The sequence below is a fragment of the Meles meles genome, chromosome 11, assembly GCF_922984935.1.
Source record: "Meles meles chromosome 11, mMelMel3.1 paternal haplotype, whole genome shotgun sequence".
In the NCBI taxonomy this organism is placed as follows: Eukaryota; Metazoa; Chordata; class Mammalia; order Carnivora; family Mustelidae; genus Meles; species Meles meles.
In genome coordinates, this window is record NC_060076.1 from 95,347,617 (window position 1) to 95,364,964 (window position 17,348).

The following is a 17,348-nucleotide window of genomic DNA, read 5'->3' on the forward strand; positions in this document are numbered from 1 at the left end:
TTGTCTCTCTTGTGACTTTTGTTCTTTTGAAATAATTTCAAACTCACAGAAAAGCACAAAAAATTTTCCCATATACTGTTCACCCAGAGATCCTCATTCAAGTTTTGTAAACTGTCCCAATATTATCCTTTAATAGCAAGAGGACACTTGTCATGTTTTTTCAGTTCCTTCCAGTGACCAGACACTGCTGGTTCTCTCTTGACCTTTAGGAAAATTCCAGGCCAGTTCTGTTGCAGCATGTTGCTCACTGGTGTTTGTCTGCTGTTACACTGTCGTAACATTAAGATCATGCGTTTTTGGCAGAAACATCCCAGAAGTGATCTCACTGCATCCCATAAGGAGACCCAGAAGGTCCCTGGAGGCGTTAAGTTTGATCACTCAGGACAGTGGCGTCTGCTGAGATGTATGCATTATGAATCGTGCTTTCTCGCTCACAGCTCCTATTTTGTGGCAAGGTCTTGGAGAGTGTCCCACCCCGCTCTTTGTCTAGCTCTTGCTCGGCACTTTGAGGCTCCACCTGAATTAACCATCCTGATGGTGGATAATGAAGTAGGGGGTTCCTGATCCTGTCATTGCTTCTGTGTGTCTCAGCCAGCGCTTTCCTATAAGGAGGAACTTTCTCCTCCCGTTTCTGGGTCCGGTTGTTTCTCCATTGCAGTGTGGATTCATGTTCTGGTCAGGGAAATGGGTCAGTTACTGTCATTTGTTTTCATGCTCAGCTGTCCCACACTTGGCCCGCAAGAGCCCCTCCTGGCAGGGCCATCCCTGTGTGCCTGCTTCCTGGCCCAGCTCCCTGTCCTTTCCCTGTCCTAGCCCTGAAGTCGCCTAGGTCTGCAAGGAGCTCTGGTCCTTTCAGTGGGGACGGTGTCCAGAAGCCAAAATTTGCCACTGCTACAAGGACGTTGCAGTTGCCATGCTCCCTGGGGGACAGAGCTAGGACGTGTGTGTTGGTAAGTGTGCATAGATATCTGCCTGCTTTTGCATGTGTATTTGTTTCCATGTGGTAGAAACTCTGAGTTCGTATTGGTACTTCCCATTCTCGTCCATCACTATACTGTCATCTAGCTTTTCCCATTATTAGGTTTATAACTCCCTTCTTCAAGAATGAGAAACCTCATTCTCATTATCCCCAGTTTCGTTCTTTCCTCAGGCCTCCTTCTCTTGAGCAGTCTCCCAGCCCTGGCCTGCCATCGCTTGCCTCAGCTCGCCCGCACAGTCTGCAACCCGCCAGGCCGAGTGCCGTACTCTGCTGCGGTTGACCCTTGGGCACACGGGGGTGGGGAGCACGACTGCAGCACAGATGCAAAGCCACAGATAACTTCTGGCGGCCCAAGAACGTACCTACTAACAGCTGCCTGCTGACTGGGAGCCGTACTGATGACCGCTGACCAACACACATTTGTGTGTCACGTTCTGTATTTTCACAATAAAGTAGAGAAGAGATATTAAGGAAATCACAGGGAAGAGAAAATGCACTTACAACATTGTACTGTATTTACCCAAAGACATGTCCGGATAGGTGGACACGTGCAGTTCACAGCCGTAACGCTCAAGGGTCGCCTGTAGTTACCTTCCTTGTGTTGGGGCTGACCTCTGCTACATGGCCCTCACTTAGGCCTGCCTCATAGCTGTTTTTATTTTGGTTATATATACACTTTTAATTAAAATATTGAGATAATCGTACAGTCACATGCAATTGTCAGTCATAGTGAAGACCCTTCACTCAGTTCCCACCACTAGTAACATCTTGAAGATCTCTCGTCCGCACCACAGCCAGGATGTCGACATTATTACAGTGAAGATACAGGACAGCACTGGGTGCGCTCTGGGGGGCCCAGTCAGTTACGTTGTCTGATTCTTGGTTTCAGCTCAGGTCATGGTATCGAGCCCCATGTCGGGCTCTGTGCTGGGCGTGGAGCCTGCTTGGGTTTCTTTCTCCCTCTCCCTCTGCCCCTGCTCAGTCATCACTCAAGCATTCTCCCTCCCTCTCTGTCTTTAAAAGAAAAAAAGGATAAGCGACAGCACTATGGATACAAGGAGCCCTCCTGTTGCCCTTTTATAGCAGGACACATTTCTGCCTGTGAGTCTGGCCCCTGACAAGTACTGTATCAGCAAAAGTACAATCAACACAAGAGAGAAAGAGATAAATCAGACTTCATCAAAATTAAAAACTTTTCTGCATCAAGAGATGCCATCAGCAGAAAGGAAAGTCATTCTGCAGAATGGGAGAGACTGTTTGCAAGTCACACATCCATCTAATTAGGGGCTAATCTCCAGAATACAAAGAGAATCCTAGAACTCAGTGAGCAAACACAACCCGATCCAGAAATGACCGGAGTAGGTGCTTCTCTGAAAGGACACATAGATGTCCAATATGCACCTGAGAAGCTTATTTTAACCGTTGTAGACATGCAGACCAAAACCACAATAAAATTCCAGTGCATACCCATTTGGATGACTGTTACCAAACAACCAGACCATAAAGAACAATGTCAGGGAGTAGTTGGAGAAACTAGAGCCCTAGTGTGTTGCTTTGGCATAAATGGTGCAGCCACTGTGGAAAACAATATGGCAGTTTCTCAAAAATTTTAAAAAAGAATTACTCTGGGGATGCCTGGGTGGCTCAGTTGGTTAAGTGTCTGCCTTTAGCTCCAGTCATCCCAGGGTCCTGGGATCAAGCCCCGTGTTGGGCTCCTTGCTCCGTGGGAAGACTGACAAATAAATAAAATCTTATTTTTTTAAAGATTTTTTTTATTTATTTGACTGACAGAGATCACAAGTAGGCAGAGAGGCAGGAAGAGCGAGAGGGGGAAGCAGGCTTCCTGCTGAGCAGAGAGCCCGATGCAAGGCTCGATCCCAGGACCCTGGGATCATGACCTAAGCCAAAGGCAGAGGCTTTAACCCACTGAGTCACCCAGGCGCCCCAATAAATAAAATCTTTAAAAAAAAGAAATAAAAAAATAATTACTCCGTGACGCAGCGGGTCCACTTCTGGGTCTATGCCGTAGGACGGAAAGTGGGGACTCAAGCCAGTGTCTGTGCACCCACATTCATAGCGGCATTCGCAATAGCCGAAAGTGGAGCCAGCCCAGAGAGGTAGGCACATACGTGCAGTGGATAGGATTCAGCTCGAGGAAGCCCGACGCCTGCTACAGCGTGGAGGGACCTGGAGGACACTACGCCGAGTGAGATCAGCCAGACACAAGAGGACAAATACTACATGAGTCCCCGTCTGTGAGGGACCCAAACGGTCAGATTCATAGGGACAGAAAGTGAAGGGGTGGGTGCCAGCTACTGGGTCGGGGGAGAGATGGAGAGTTAGTATTTAATGGGGCCAGAGTTTGGGTTTAGGAAGATGAAAAAATTCTGGAGACGGACAGTGGGGATGGACTCTTAATGCCAGTGAAAGTACTGTACACTTAAATGTGGCTGAAATCGCCTATTTTAAGTCATATATATTTTACCACAATTAACAAAAGGAAAAAGGAAGGTGCTTTCTCATCCTTTTCTTTTCCCTTTCTTTCCTGAACAAGTCAGTCCCAGGCCACGGGCAGGGCCGCAGGAAGTAGGCGCGCACACCAGTGGGTGAGCGGGGCAGCTGTGATAGGGCTGCACGGGACGGCGGGCGTGCAAGGCCGGCCCCACTCGGGTGTTAGAGCCCTCAGGGTATCGGAACACGGGCAGGGCATCCACACAGGTCATGGCAACAGCAGCCTGGCTGGGGTGTTAGAGCCCACACTGGGAGGGATCCATATCGAGGAGGGGGCAGCAGCAGTGGGGGGACATCGGTCACATAGAGGGGCCCAGTTAAAGGTGACGGGAGCAGGGTTCTCACCATTACAAAAGGTAGGGGGCCCGTGTGTGTCGGATTGGAATTGGCAGTGTAGGGTGAACTCTTGGTTTTGTTTGTATACATATGCGTGCATGTAGGAATAAACGTGGACGTGAATGTGTGGAATGTGCGTGTGCGTGTCTACGGCACACATGTTCTTTAGCTGTGTCTGCGGGGAGGGGCTCCTGGTGGCGGCGTGCTCAGAGCCACGAGCACATCCGGTTCCCAGACTTCCTTCCCGGGGCCATTCTTCAGCCACGAACACCTGGGCTTCTTGGGTCTCATCGTGGGGAAACAGATACATTCTGCAAAATAACGGGCCTGCACCCTTCAGGAGTCCAGGGAAGACCGAGGAGCTTGCTCTGGAGTGAATGAGCGAGACACGGGGCACCCGGTACAACATGCGGCTCTGACGTGGTGTGGCATGGTTCGCCACGAGGAGCTCTGAGACCATCAGGGAAGCTCGAGCGAGGGCCGAGGGACAGAAGTGACTGGTCACGTATCAGCCGTCATCTTCTGATTTGGGGGAATCTAGAGGATTCTTTATGGGAAACAAACGCTAAATTATTTGAAGTTATCAGGGCAGCGTGTCTGCAGCTTATTCTCAGATGGTTCAAGAAAAAATTTCTTTTTCTGTAAATTTGAGATAGCTTCAAAATAAAGGGTAAAGTCTTTTCCAAAAAATTTTTTAAATTAAACCAAATTGTCCAACCATGCTGCATGCTGCTAAGTGTTCCACCACGACAGAAACTCTCCGGAGGCCATCAGGGATCTTGGAGCAGTTGCCGCTGGGTGATGGAGGCAGGGACACGGGTTGGCCGAGACGGGTGAGGTGCCAGTGGCCACTGCCCTCAGCTGTTCAGAGGTGTTGCTGTGGAGGGGGACCAAGGGCTCTCCGAAGCAGGGGCTGCGGTGCGGGGTGTGGAGACCATGGTGTATGCAGGAATGCTTGGACAGTTAAGAAGCTATAGCCCAAGGAGGGCGAGTTGTGGAGAAGTTCTGTCTTCAGATATTTGAAGATCTTGCAAAGTTGAAGAGATGCTTTGGTTTAATTTTCGGAGGAAAGAAGAGCCAGTGTCTACAGAGCAGGGGGCTCTGACTCACGCGTTGAGCCATCCAGCCGCTGAGTGGTTGGTGGCCTTGCAGGAAATGAGCTCCTGTCACAATCAGTGGCAAGCAGAAGCTGCTCCTTGAAGTGACTCCTCTGGTGACTTATGGCTGAGGCCGGGTGGACCTCCAGCTCCCACTGCACGCTCGGGCCCATGGTCACTGTCACCTGAGTTTGTTCAAATAGGAAGTTGTCAGCCCTTTCTGAAGTCGAGTCTAAGCGGAAATGACCGGTGCTTGGGGTTCTACCTCTGCTCTAACCACCGCGTGTGGGGCTTACGGAGGAAAAGACCGAGCTGTTGGGGTCCTCTCAGCAGGTTTCTTTGTTGCTTGCTGTGCTTACCACACGGGTAGACAGTCTCACGCTTGCAGTGACCAGGGAATCCCTTGGATCCTTAAACATGATTTTGATTGGGGAAGTTCCGATTGCCGCCTGCAGGCCAGTGACCGTGGAGCTGTTAGGGCATGGAAACTGGAGCACCGCGCCCTCCTCCTTTGTGCTTCCAGGGGCCCTTTGTGTGTTGGTGGTGACAGCAGCTTGGGGCATAGAGGATTGGTCACAAGATTATCCCTTGTATTATTTTCCTGCTTTTTCTTGGAGCTTGGTTTCTTTTTAGAGACAGTGTATTCGGAAATGAGAAGGGTAAGAACAGTAGCAAGGTAGCGCACCCATGAGTTTGCATTCGTGGGATGGAGAAAACGGACATTTGTCTTCTTACGTATTCAGAAGAATGTGTTGTCAGAGGAGCGAGAAACAGATGAGTTGTTAGCAGGTAAGTGGGAAGATAGCAGTAGTGTGGATTTGTGTGGCCCGCAGAGAAATTTAGGACTGTGGAGGGACAAGGAATTTAGGATACTGATGTTCTTTCTGTGGCTGCCAGAAAAAGTACTCTACCTTTTAAGTGTCTGCAAAAGCATGACCCTTCACAAAATTACTCTAACTCTGGAACACTCCATTTTATATATCGCAATATCACATGAAATAGGAATTAAAATAGTATTGTGGCTCCTGTTTATCTGAAGAGAAGGCCTCTATTTTTTTTTTCCTGTTGGTAATTTATGTATTAAAATATTATTTGTAAGAGTCTGAACAACTCTTCATTAGCAATCTGTAACTCATCCCAACTTAAATTTTTTAATGGATTTTTAGTTGTTCTACAAATATGCTTTCTTAACGAATACAGAAAGACCAGTTTGGTACAAGTATAATATCTTATTTTCTGAGAAATTGAAAATAATCTCTTTAAAGTTATTTCATGATTGTTTTCTGGCAACATTCTGAACAAAAACATGGTTTTCGAAGGCCACAAACTAAGGAGATGTGAGATTTCCTCAGGGAGATTGAAACAAAGCTTCTTGGCAATGGCTTTTCTTAATCCTTATTTTAATGCTGCATTTCTCTATGAACTCAGAAAAAAACCTGTGTTGAGTTTTTAAAAATATGACCTCTTTTAGCATCTTCGTACATAGTTGTTGAAACCTGTAAGGACTCACCGATATGAAAATACGAGCTTTGAAAATTCTGCTTGCAGCCACCTCAGCCTTAGGAGTTTGTGAAGGAGAAATGTGGATATCAAAAGGGTTGGGTTCTGAGATGTTTAATGTCTTTTTTTTTTTTTCAAGATTTTTAAAATTTATTTGACACACAGAGAGAGAAATCACAAGTAGGCAGAGAGGCAGGCAGAGAGAGGGGGAAGCAGGCTCCTGCTGAGCAGGGAGCCCAATGCAGGACTCAATCCCAGTACCCTGGGATCATGACCTGAGCCGAAGGCAGACGCTTAACGCACTGAGCCACCCAGGCGCCCCTAATGTCTTATTTTAAATAAGATCATGGATTACGGCCTAAATTCCAACAGCAAGGGAATGAGGACATACGTTTAGGTGCACCCACTTATGCATGAGGACCCTCGTGCATCCATTGGAGGAGAATTGTGAGACATGGAGCAAACGGGACGGTGTGGCCGTCTGCTGAGAAAAGCAGGAAGACGTGTTCGCAGAAAGTCCACGTGTCTGCAGACAGAGGCAGGAAGAGAAGCCAGTGCCGTCTTAGGGGTGGGACTGAAGGCACGCTTCCCTGTTGGAAAGCCACTTAGCATCAGTGAAAACTGGCTTTCCGAGGTGGGTTTGGCCACGATTTGGGCATTTTGCCAGTAAGTAGTCTGGTGCCTAAGACTGGGTGCCAGTCCTGCCATGGCTGGGGGAAGGCGGTGTCCACCCCGCCTGTCGTGCCCACACCCGCAGGTGGACAGGGCTTCTCTTGAGCAGCAGGTGTGCCCCCGCACTCTTTTTTTTTTTTAGATTTCTTTCTTTATTTATTTGATAGACAGAGATTGCAACTAGTCAGAGAGGCAGGGAGAGAGAGAGGAGGAAGCAGGCTCCCGCTGAGCAGAGAGCCCGATGCGGGGCTCGATCCCAGGACCCTGGGATCATGACCTGAGCTGAAGGCAGAGGCTTTAACCCACTGAGCCACCCAGGCGCCCCGGCCCCCGCACTCTTGAGTGGAGGGTGAGCACTCGAGGGAGGGTACAGCTGCCTTTCAGACTCCTGTCTGCCTTTGGCACCACTTCCCTGAAGACCTGCGCTCGGGGTCCCTGAGCGTCCAGTGACGGAGTCCACGGAGTGGTTCTAGTTGTATGGGGGGTCAGCCCAGTGTTTAAGATTCTGCAGCAGAAATTGTTCTTGAGATGATATATAGCCAGCCCTTCCTCAGCATCATCCAGACAAGGCTGACTGTCATCTTGGAGCCCTTGAGAGCAATGCCACTTGGGCCCTGGGCCATGGACGTCCTTAGAGCTGCAGACATGGGGCATCTCCCACTCGCTGGTGGAGACTTTCTGGCCGCTGCTTCACGTGCTTCTCAGCTCCACTGGAGCTCGCCTGCTGGGTTTCTCCACGGGCTGCGTGAACCAGCTTCAGACAGCTTATTAGCGCCCTGGCTGCCATCTGTCCACTCCTGCACTGTCTCACACCTCGATTAAATCCGTTCACACCGGCACTGTCCCAGCAGGCCCCTGGTCCCTGGCTCCCAGCCCGTGAGCCCCCGCTCAGAGACTTGCTTGGAACTCCTGCCCCACGTAGCAGATGCGGACCCCTGAGTTGGAGTACTCAGGGCGTCGGCCTCCAGGCACCTGCTTGCCCTTGGTGTGGCATCTTCTACTCCCGTCTTATGAATCTTTGCTTTTTGGATTGTAACATCAAAAAAAATTATTTTCCATCACAGTATGTGAACAAGGACCTGCCCCAGGGCTCAGGTAGGAATTTAGGCACCAGATGAGCTTCTCTGTCTCTGTCTCTCTGGCAGGGCCTGTTCAGTTGGGCTTGCATTTTAAAGGGCAATGCTTACAGCATGATGGATGATTAAAATAAAACTGAACAGATAAAAACGAGCCGCACCTGTGGCAGGAGGTTGTTTCTGTCTGCACAGGGCTGAAACACCATTTGGAGGGACTGAGAGAGACACGGAGACACAGAGACGGGGTGGGGTGAGCCTGACATTCACGAGGGAGGAGGCGGACGTCAGTGCTCGATTTTCTGTGTTCTTTGTGTCCTTTATCCTCCAGTTGCAACCACCTCCTCATCCAGCTCCTGAGAAGAATGTGACACTTAGTGCATTTTTTCCACGTGCCTCCACTAAGACATTCCTGAAGCTTCGTTTCCCCCACAGGCAGTGACAAAAGGCACAGAATTGCATCTTTGAGCGAGAGGCACGGCCACTTAACTGCATGGTACAGGCATGGCCGGAATCTGTGTTTTCACATTCTGAAAGCAAAAGTATGGAAGCCCGTGTCTTCTGATTGGATCAACCCTGCAGATGTCTTTATGTGTTCTGTCCAAGTATTTTTTTAGAATAGTTCTGTCGGGAAAATCATAGGGGACTTTCTGGTTTTGAAGAACTGAGTGGTGTTTTAAGAATGTTATGAGGTGAGCTACACATTCTGCTTCATTACAGTTAACTCCCTGTCCACCCTGGTCCAGGGAGGAGTAGAAAAAGAAGTTTTCTCGGACTGTTCAGAGAATAGATATGAAAGGAATAACAATTTAAACCTTTCAACATGTGTACAAAAGGCAGAGTCTGTGTCATAAACACATTTATCTAAATTCATTACAGTGCGTTACATGTAATTCTTTGAGCTGGCAGATCTTTCAGCTGTATGTGAGAAACGAAGTGGAGTAGTTGCAATTTAGTATAATCTATTTAAAATACATGTTCTTCCCTCTCTTTGAACAATCTGTCCAAAATGCAATCCATTCATGTGGGATTTCGCCTGTACAGCCCTGAGTGGGAATCAGTAGTTTCTTTGTTCGTCACTATGGAAACAAGTCAGCCTATCCCCGGTGGCTGTCAGATCTCGCAGGCTGCCGCTGCCATCCCCTCGGCCGCAGCTCTTCCCGCTGGGAGCCCAGCCATGCAGGACCTGCCCCGGCGGTGCTCGGCCCTGCCCTTCCTCAGCGCCTTCTTCCAGGGCCGCCGGCACTCATCCTCGGACCCCATCCTGCAGCAGGGCCGGCGCGGCTCGGCCGCCCAGACGCTCTCCTCGTCCTCTCTCCAGGTGATGGTGGCAGTGGCCTCTGTCAGCTGTGCCGAAAGAAACCCAACTTGCCTCCAGAGAAAAAGTAAAAGCTTTTTTCCTCCTTAAAGATTGCCAGAGCTTTGAGTTTAAATTCAGGCTGTTGACAGTTAATTCTACATCGTACTTTTTACTGTCCGTTATACTAAGAGCTTCAGTGGACATGTAATAGGAGATAAAGTGATTGAATGTTTTGTGCTTTTGCATTGAAAATGTAATTTTTGAAAAAACTCATTCCATTATAAAAAATGTGCTTTTATAGTTTCTTCTTCTGCATCAGCCGTATGACATGTAGAGATCACTGTGTGCGAAAGCGTTTTCTGTATTAAGAGGTCATGCACTCCGATGAGAAGGAACAGTTTTATTTCTGACAAAATGAAGGGAATGTAGCACCAGCTCGTCATCTGCGGTCCCGAGAGAACGTGGAAGCTATTTCTCATGTTATTATTCCACTTGGAGAGTGGAATTTTGAATCCTCCCGTCCTCGTGTGTTCTAGGAAATTCAGGACGTCCAACACCGAAGTATACAAAAGTCGGAGAGCGTTTACGGCATGTGATTCCTGGACACATGGCCTGCTCCATGGCGTGTGGTGGCAGAGCGTGCAAGTATGAAAACCCGGCCCGCTGGAGTGAGCAGGAGCAGGCCATTAAGGGGGTCTACTCATCGTGGTAAGTGCCATTAAGGGGATCTACTCGTCGTGGTCAGTGAGTCTGCGGCAGGGAGTGGTTGTGGAGGAGGGAGCGTGGGGGCTGCAGTCCCAGGACCCCGCACCCCGCACCCCGGCATTGCGGCTTGATGAGCTCACGCAGGTACTCAGACCCTCATCTGTAAAGTGGAAATAACAAAACCAACCCACAGGGGTTTTTTAATTAAGTGAAATGATGTGCGTAGAGTACCTTGAAGAATGGTAGTGAGATAGTTCTTAAATATCAGGAGTCACCAGAAATCATTGTTCAGCTCTAAGTCTGAGAGGGCAGGAGGTACACACGTGGTTTGTCAGCTTCACAGAGGTACACGTCAGCCTCAATTTTTTTGTTCCCTTCTTCTGTACGAAAGGCACGCTTCCCCACAGATACACCGCCCGCGTGCCTCAGTAGAGAGCCGTGCGCGCTGTTGGCTCAGCAGACAGCGTAAGGTGCGTGCGCGGTTGATGGTACACGGATGTGACTCCTGTGGTGACTCCTTCTGCTTCTTGTTATTCGTAGTAAAGTGTCAAGTAGACCTCTTTTGATGCAGTGACATCTCTGATGAATCCTGATAATCAAGCCAACTCACCTTTGTTAGTTTTGTTTTTTCAGGATTTTTTATTTTTTCAAGATGGCACAGGTGGTGGGGGCAGGGGAGGCGCAGAGAGAGAAGGAGAAGCAGATCCCTGCTGAGCAAGGAGCCCAACGCGGGGCTCAGTGCGGGGCTCGATCCCAGCACCCCGAGATCATGACCTGAGCTGAAGGCAGGCACTTAACCGACTGAACCACCTGGGCATCCTCTCAAATCACCTTTGAAACCCACGAAGAGGAATTCATGGTTTGAAGAACTCTAGTAGTGCGTGATTTTTCTGTAGCAAGAATCCATTTCCAAGCTAGACTTTTGTTGCCCGGCCTACTCACTGGCAGCCTGTGCGTGGTGCTAGAGCTGGGGTCTATTGTCACAGCCTTTCCCCACAGGTCATATCCTCGTCTAAGAGTGTTGTGCAAAATCAAGCACTAGGCCTAAGGTGTGGTCAGACTGTAAATTCCCAATAATATAGCTTGAGATCACAATAATATTTTTGGTTTATTGTTGACCAAACATCTGAGTCTTTTTCATCTGTCATGGCTTCATGGTACTTCTCTCCTCATCTTATGCTAAGTACTACTGAATTTGGGGGAGTCCCCATCAAATTTCAGGGCTTGCCCCAGCGGGGGGCGTGATATCTTTTGGATTGTGCGCTGCTCAGCTGATGTCTCTGTTACTCGTCAGGCTCACGTGACCCATAGCTCCCGACAGACTGCCTGACATGTCTTTCACCAGACCCTGAGGAGGGGTAGCTGTCTGTTGGGGGGGTCTCTGTCCATTTGTCTTCAGGCCAGGTACTGTGCTAGACGCTGTCAAATTATTATGTCATCTTCATAAAGCTCCTGGAAAGAAGACATGGTTTATGTCATCTGTCGATGAAGGAATTGAGGTCCAGAGAGACTAAGTAACCTACTATCCAGCTAGAAGTAGAAAAGCCAATATTTGAAACCAGTCCCAACTGATTCCAAAGCCCATATGTTTTGCCGAATTAGAATAACTCAGCATTTATTCATCACCACATGCCAGGATTTGTGCTAAAGACTTACACCCACATTGTGTTGAATTCTCGGGCCAGCCCTGTGAGGAAGGCGTTACCCCTACTTGACGTAATAGGTAACTGAGGGGCAGAGTTACCTTTGGTGCCCAACGAGGTTCTTCCACCACACCCACTAGAATCTCATGAGAGTCCTTGAAATCACACTGCCAGAGTCCACGAATACTTTACATCCCGGAATTTTCCCCAGGGATCCAGGGGTTCTTAGAGCCCTCATCATGATGCAAAATTGAAGCCAGAATCTGTATAAGAAAATTGTGTCTAGAATTGTTAAAATCAAAGAAAAAGTAGGGACTTGATATCTCATTCTCTTAGTTCTTAGAGCTGGAACATTCCAAGTTTTGTGCATCTCACCAGCCCCTCCCCCCTCCCAGGGTCACTGAGAATATCCTGGCCATGGCTCGCCCGTCCACAGAGCTCCTCGAGAAGTACGGCCTCATCGAGCAGTTCCAAAGGTAAATGCCGTGTCGTTGACACACTCGCTAAGCCAGTTCATGTTTTCTCGTCCATTGCTTTGGACTCCAAACAGTCAAACAATAGGCAGTGGAGAGCTTATTTCAGTTAGGAAATTGAGGTTTTAAGAATGATTAATAATGTTTATTAATGCCAAAAATGCTTAATTTTTTTAAACACTTGCTCTCAATATGATAACTTTTTTCTTTTCTCCTGTAAGTCATGGCATAAAAACAGTCATCAACCTGCAGCGCCCTGGCGAGCATGCCAGCTGTGGGAACCCTCTGGAACAAGAGAGTGGCTTCACATACCTTCCTGAAGCTTTCATGGAGGCTGGCAGTAAGTCCCTCCACCTCCCCTCCATGAGGTACCAAGAAGGGCACCCAGACTCGTCTGCTCAGCTCTTTCATCACAGGGAGATAGAATGACTGCTTTCGGGGGGTGGGGGGCACCGTGGGGGCGGTGGGCTCCCTACAGGGAAGACGAGCTGACTGATTCTAGATAATGCCACCGTTCTGCTCGTTCTTCTTCTCGGGTGGTGCTGCTGAAAGTACAGGATTTCTTTTGTGCTGGGAGAGGGATCTCGGGAGGAGCCCCGCAGAAACAATGCCCGCGTTAGTTACCATAACAGGACACTGGCCCTGCTGCTCGGCCCCCCCACCTCCAGTAGTCCCCGTTTTTGCCTCACACATGGGCCTCGCAGGGTCACACAGCGTACACACGGCAGCAGGATTGGAACACGGCACTCACTCATGCTTTTACTGCTGCCCAGCTCTGACTCTGGCCAGGACCCAGGGATTCTTCACGCAACAGTCCCAGAAGCCCCAGTCTTGGGAGCCTAGGGACGGAGTCCACCGAACGCGTGCCATTCAGAACCAGGCTGGAGAGGACCAACCCTGGCCACTTTTGCGACTTGTTTTTAAGAACTGTGTGTCTAGCTCTTTTTGTCTCCGCTGGGTGGGAAATCTGAGTGTACCCACCTTGTGCCATTTATCAGTCCTTTAAACGCATTTCCACACTTAAACAAGGTGCCATGCTTTCCCTCTGTAGCTGAGTAATTTGGGCCAAGGTCGTGGACTCTGTTAATTTGTAATCCTGTTTCACCTTAATTCTTTCTGGCTGAGTTTTAGCAGGCAAAATCTTAAGTAACATAGAGTGTACTTTGTAAGAAATGTTAACAATGAACTTGCTGGAAATATAAAAACCCTATCATTTTAGGCCTCCGCATCTAGTCTTACAGCTTTGCACTTTTCATGAATTCACTCACCTTCTTCAGATGGCTGTGCAGGTACTTTTCCTGCATGTTAATTGTTTTTTCTTGTTTTCGTTTTTCTCATTGTCCAGTTTATTTCTACAATTTTGGATGGAAGGATTATGGTGTAGCATCACTCACAACCATCCTGGATATGGTGAAGGTGATGATATTTGCCTTACAAGAAGGAAAAGTAGCGGTCCATTGCCACGCAGGGCTCGGCCGAACAGGTAACTAAGTTCTAGGAGTGGATGTATTGTCTTGTAGCACATCTAAACATGTAAAGAATAGTATTTCGTAATTCTAGAGGATAGTATTTTTCAGAATCCTATCAAAGTTTTGGAGGCAAATGGTAGAGGCCACTGAAAAAAACTGGAAATATCTTAAATAAGTAGTTCCAGTGATCCTTTATTTGTGAGCGTGTTTTTGAGAGACTTAAGCCAGAAAACTTGTCATCTTTACTGAACAGGTGGGTTTCCACAGCCTCACCAAGTGACCTCCCTGGTTTTTCTTCTTCGAAGGAAACAACCCTAACACTTTATTTATACTGGGTAATGTCTTTTAAAAATGTAATTTTCCTTAACGAAAATAATGGAAATAGAAAGCATTGTTTTAGTTGTTGTGTTCTAAGCACTTTATACTCGCTGTTTGGGTTTTTTTTTTAAGTCTTTAACAACAATGTGAGTTTTGAAGGAGGTTAAGTAATTTGCTACACTGAGTAAGTGACAGAGCCAAGATTTAAATTCACGGCTGGAAGGATTTCATTTGTGGAGGGAATCTCTCTGTGCCTAAAATTCTATATAGAAAGCAGTGACTTTACTTACAGACGCAGCACGTCTCAGTGCAGTGCTGATACAGGGGCAAAGATGAATATCATAAGGTTAGAATATTAATTGTCATCGGGTCCAGCCAGACTCCGGAGGTCAACACTGCCCACAGTGTATGCGTGTACCTGCTTCCGGGCCTCCCACCTGCTTGGGCGTGTGTTCAGGGCGGGGGCTCAGTTCTGCCCGAGAACGACAGCTCTTAGGGTCCAGCGAAAAGCTCACTATTCCAGGCGATTCCCCGTGACAGCACTGCAGATACTTCCTACTCACACCAAAGTGCCAAGTCCTGGTGAGAAAGATTTGTGGGACGATGTCCCTACTGGGAACCATGCAGTTTGCTGAGGTCCTGATTTTCATGTGTGACGTGATGAACAAACTTGGTGAATCACACAGATGTCTGCTGATTTGCCTTTCACCTTGATATTAGTCAACTGTCAAAGTTGGATTAATTGATTAATTATCACCATTATGTTATTTGTTTTAATTTAATATTAATTGACAAGAATAATAATGTTTATAACATTAAGGTCTCCTTTAGTAATAAGTATTTATAGAATAAAGTTATATCTTGGTCTGGAGAAAAGCACTGTTAGTATGGACAAAAGTCCAGAAATAAACTGTCAATGTGAATAATCCCCAATGCCCGAAAAGGAAGAATGGCAGGCTGGGAATGTGGCAACAATTCTGCAAAGATGGCAGAAGTGGGAAGTAAGTGCGCAGTCAGGGCGGGGAATGGAGTGAACTGTGCTCCTTATCCTCTTTAGACCAACTTTAACAGGGATGAAAGCAAATCCTGCTCTATTTCCTACTCTGAATTGCTTTTAAAATATTCCTTCCAGTCAATCCATACACTCCGTTTGGACCTTCCCCTAACCCCCTTTCACTCCCTCAGGCCCTCACCACACTTTCTGTCTCATCCCCTCACCACACTCCCTCCTTCAACACCTCACTGCATTCTCTCCCTCATCCCTTCACCACTCTCTCCCTCAACTTCACCACACTCTCCCTCATCCCCTCACCTCTGCTCACCCCTCATCTGCCTCACCACACTCTCTCCCTCATTTGCCTCACCCACATACTCTCCCTCATCCCCCTTACCACACTCTCTCCCTCACCACACTCTCTCTCCCTCATCCCCTCACCACACACTCTCCCTCAACACTTCACCACACTCTCCCTCATCCCCCTCACCCCTGCTCACTCCCTCATCCTTTCACCACACTCTCCTTCATCCCCCTTACCCATATTCGTTCCCTCATCCCCTCACCCCTGCTCACTCCTCCATCCCCCTCACCCACACTCGTTCCTCATCTCCTCACCATATTCTCTCCCTCATCCCCCCACACTCTCTCCCTCAACACTTCACCACACTCTCTTCCTCATCCCCTGACCCCTTCTTACTCTTTCATCCCCTCACCCACACTTACTCCCTCTCAGGGTACAGAGATAACTGTGGGTTCTCAGGGGGAGAAGGGACATACAGACCAGTGAATAAACACTCGTACAAGAAGTCAGTAAGTTTTAATTGTCCTTAAAATGGTCCTTTATATGGTTTCCTAATGCATATTCAAAATTCAAATCTTAGAGTGTGGTAAAAAAGTAAGTGATAAACTTTTTCATACCAGTCTTCTCTTCTTTACCCCTAGGCGTTTTAATAGCATGTTACTTGGTTTTTGCAACAAGAATGACTGCTGACCAAGCAATTATATTTGTTCGGGCAAAGCGACCCAATTCCATACAAACTCGAGGACAGCTACTCTGCGTAAGGGAGTTTACTCAGTTTCTGATTCCTCTTCGCAACATATTCTCTTGCTGTGACCCCAAAGCGCACGCCGTGACTTTAGCACAGTATCTTATTCGCCAGCGGCATCTGCTTCACGGGTCTGAGGCCCGACTCCTGAAACACGTACCCAAAATTATCCACCTCGTCTGCAAATTGCTGCTGGACTTAGCCGAGAACAGGCCAGTGGTGACGGCAGAGGTGGCCGAAGTGCCCAGCCTGTCTGCCGAGATTGAGAAGACGGTTTCTGAGATGATCACCCTGCAGCTGGACAAGGAGTTGCTGAGGCAGGGCAGCGACGCGTCCGACTGCTTCCCCGCCTCCGCGGTGGCCACGGATTTTGAGAATCAGGATGTGATTCTTTCCAGCGAGCAAGGGATTGACCCTCTCTGGAAGAGGCGGAATGTCGAGTGCCTTCAGCCCCTGACTCACCTGAAAAGGCGACTCAGCTACAGCGACTCGGATTTAAAGAGGGCCGAGACGCTTCTGGAGCATGGGGAGACTCCGTGGACCGGGCCTGCCCAGGCCTTGCTTGGCCGTAACCCCGGGCCACAGAAGCCCGTAAGCCAGTCTTACACCCCCCAGTCTCCACAGCTTGATCCAAGTAAGGAAACGCTTGTCCGAAATACATTCTCTTTCTGGAATCAGGCTAAATTTGGAGGCCTGGAAGGACTCAAAGATGAGGGGTCACCGCTTTTCCAGAGGGAGACTGTTGCAAAGGAAGTACAGCGGAGTAGAACCTTCTCTTCAGGTGTTTCAGGTTCATATAACCCTAGGGAGCCAGTTACACGGAACCTTGCAGATACCCCGACGGAATCAGACAGTTCTCCCCAGCAAGCGCCCCGCTGTCAGTACGAAACTCCCCCCGGTTGCTGCTCTGACACGCCCCGCAGGCCCCTGGACTGTGGCTTCAGCCCCAAAGCACCCTTTTCCGGCGGACGCAGCCAAGCCCAGGACAGCAGAGATGCGTCCGCAGCTGCTGCACCCAGTGCTGCGCAGTCCGGACTGAGTGCCGAAGCCAGGAGAGTACTGGCAGCCAAAGCCCTGGCAAGCTTAGATGAGTTCGCAGAGAAGGAGGAGGTGAAGAGGAAGGTAGAAATGTGGCAGGTACTTGTATCTCATTTAATTATGCGTGGGGGGTACTTATGTCAGAGCAAAATGGAATGCATTTTACCAAATTGAAGGGTTACGGGAATTTG

General features: G+C 48.6%; 1 protein-coding gene across 6 annotated transcripts in view; it reads left to right on the top strand.

The window, feature by feature from the left end:
- PTPDC1 (protein tyrosine phosphatase domain containing 1) overlaps positions 1-17,348 on the top strand; it is a 51,395-nt gene that overhangs the window by 24,743 nt on the left and 9,304 nt on the right. For 3 of the 6 annotated variants that reach the window (XM_046024002.1, XM_046024001.1, XM_046024003.1), the window contains exons 3-7: positions 10,005-10,176; positions 12,212-12,292; positions 12,511-12,629; positions 13,635-13,772; positions 16,016-17,256. In XM_046024002.1, coding sequence (XP_045879958.1) covers positions 10,005-10,176; positions 12,212-12,292; positions 12,511-12,629; positions 13,635-13,772; positions 16,016-17,256 — 1,751 coding nt within the window. Of the gene's footprint in view, positions 1-9,087; positions 9,554-10,004; positions 10,177-12,211; positions 12,293-12,510; positions 12,630-13,634; positions 13,773-16,015; positions 17,257-17,348 lie in introns of those variants that run through there. The other 3 variants (XM_046023999.1, XM_046024000.1, XM_046024004.1) reach the window with 3 other exon arrangements.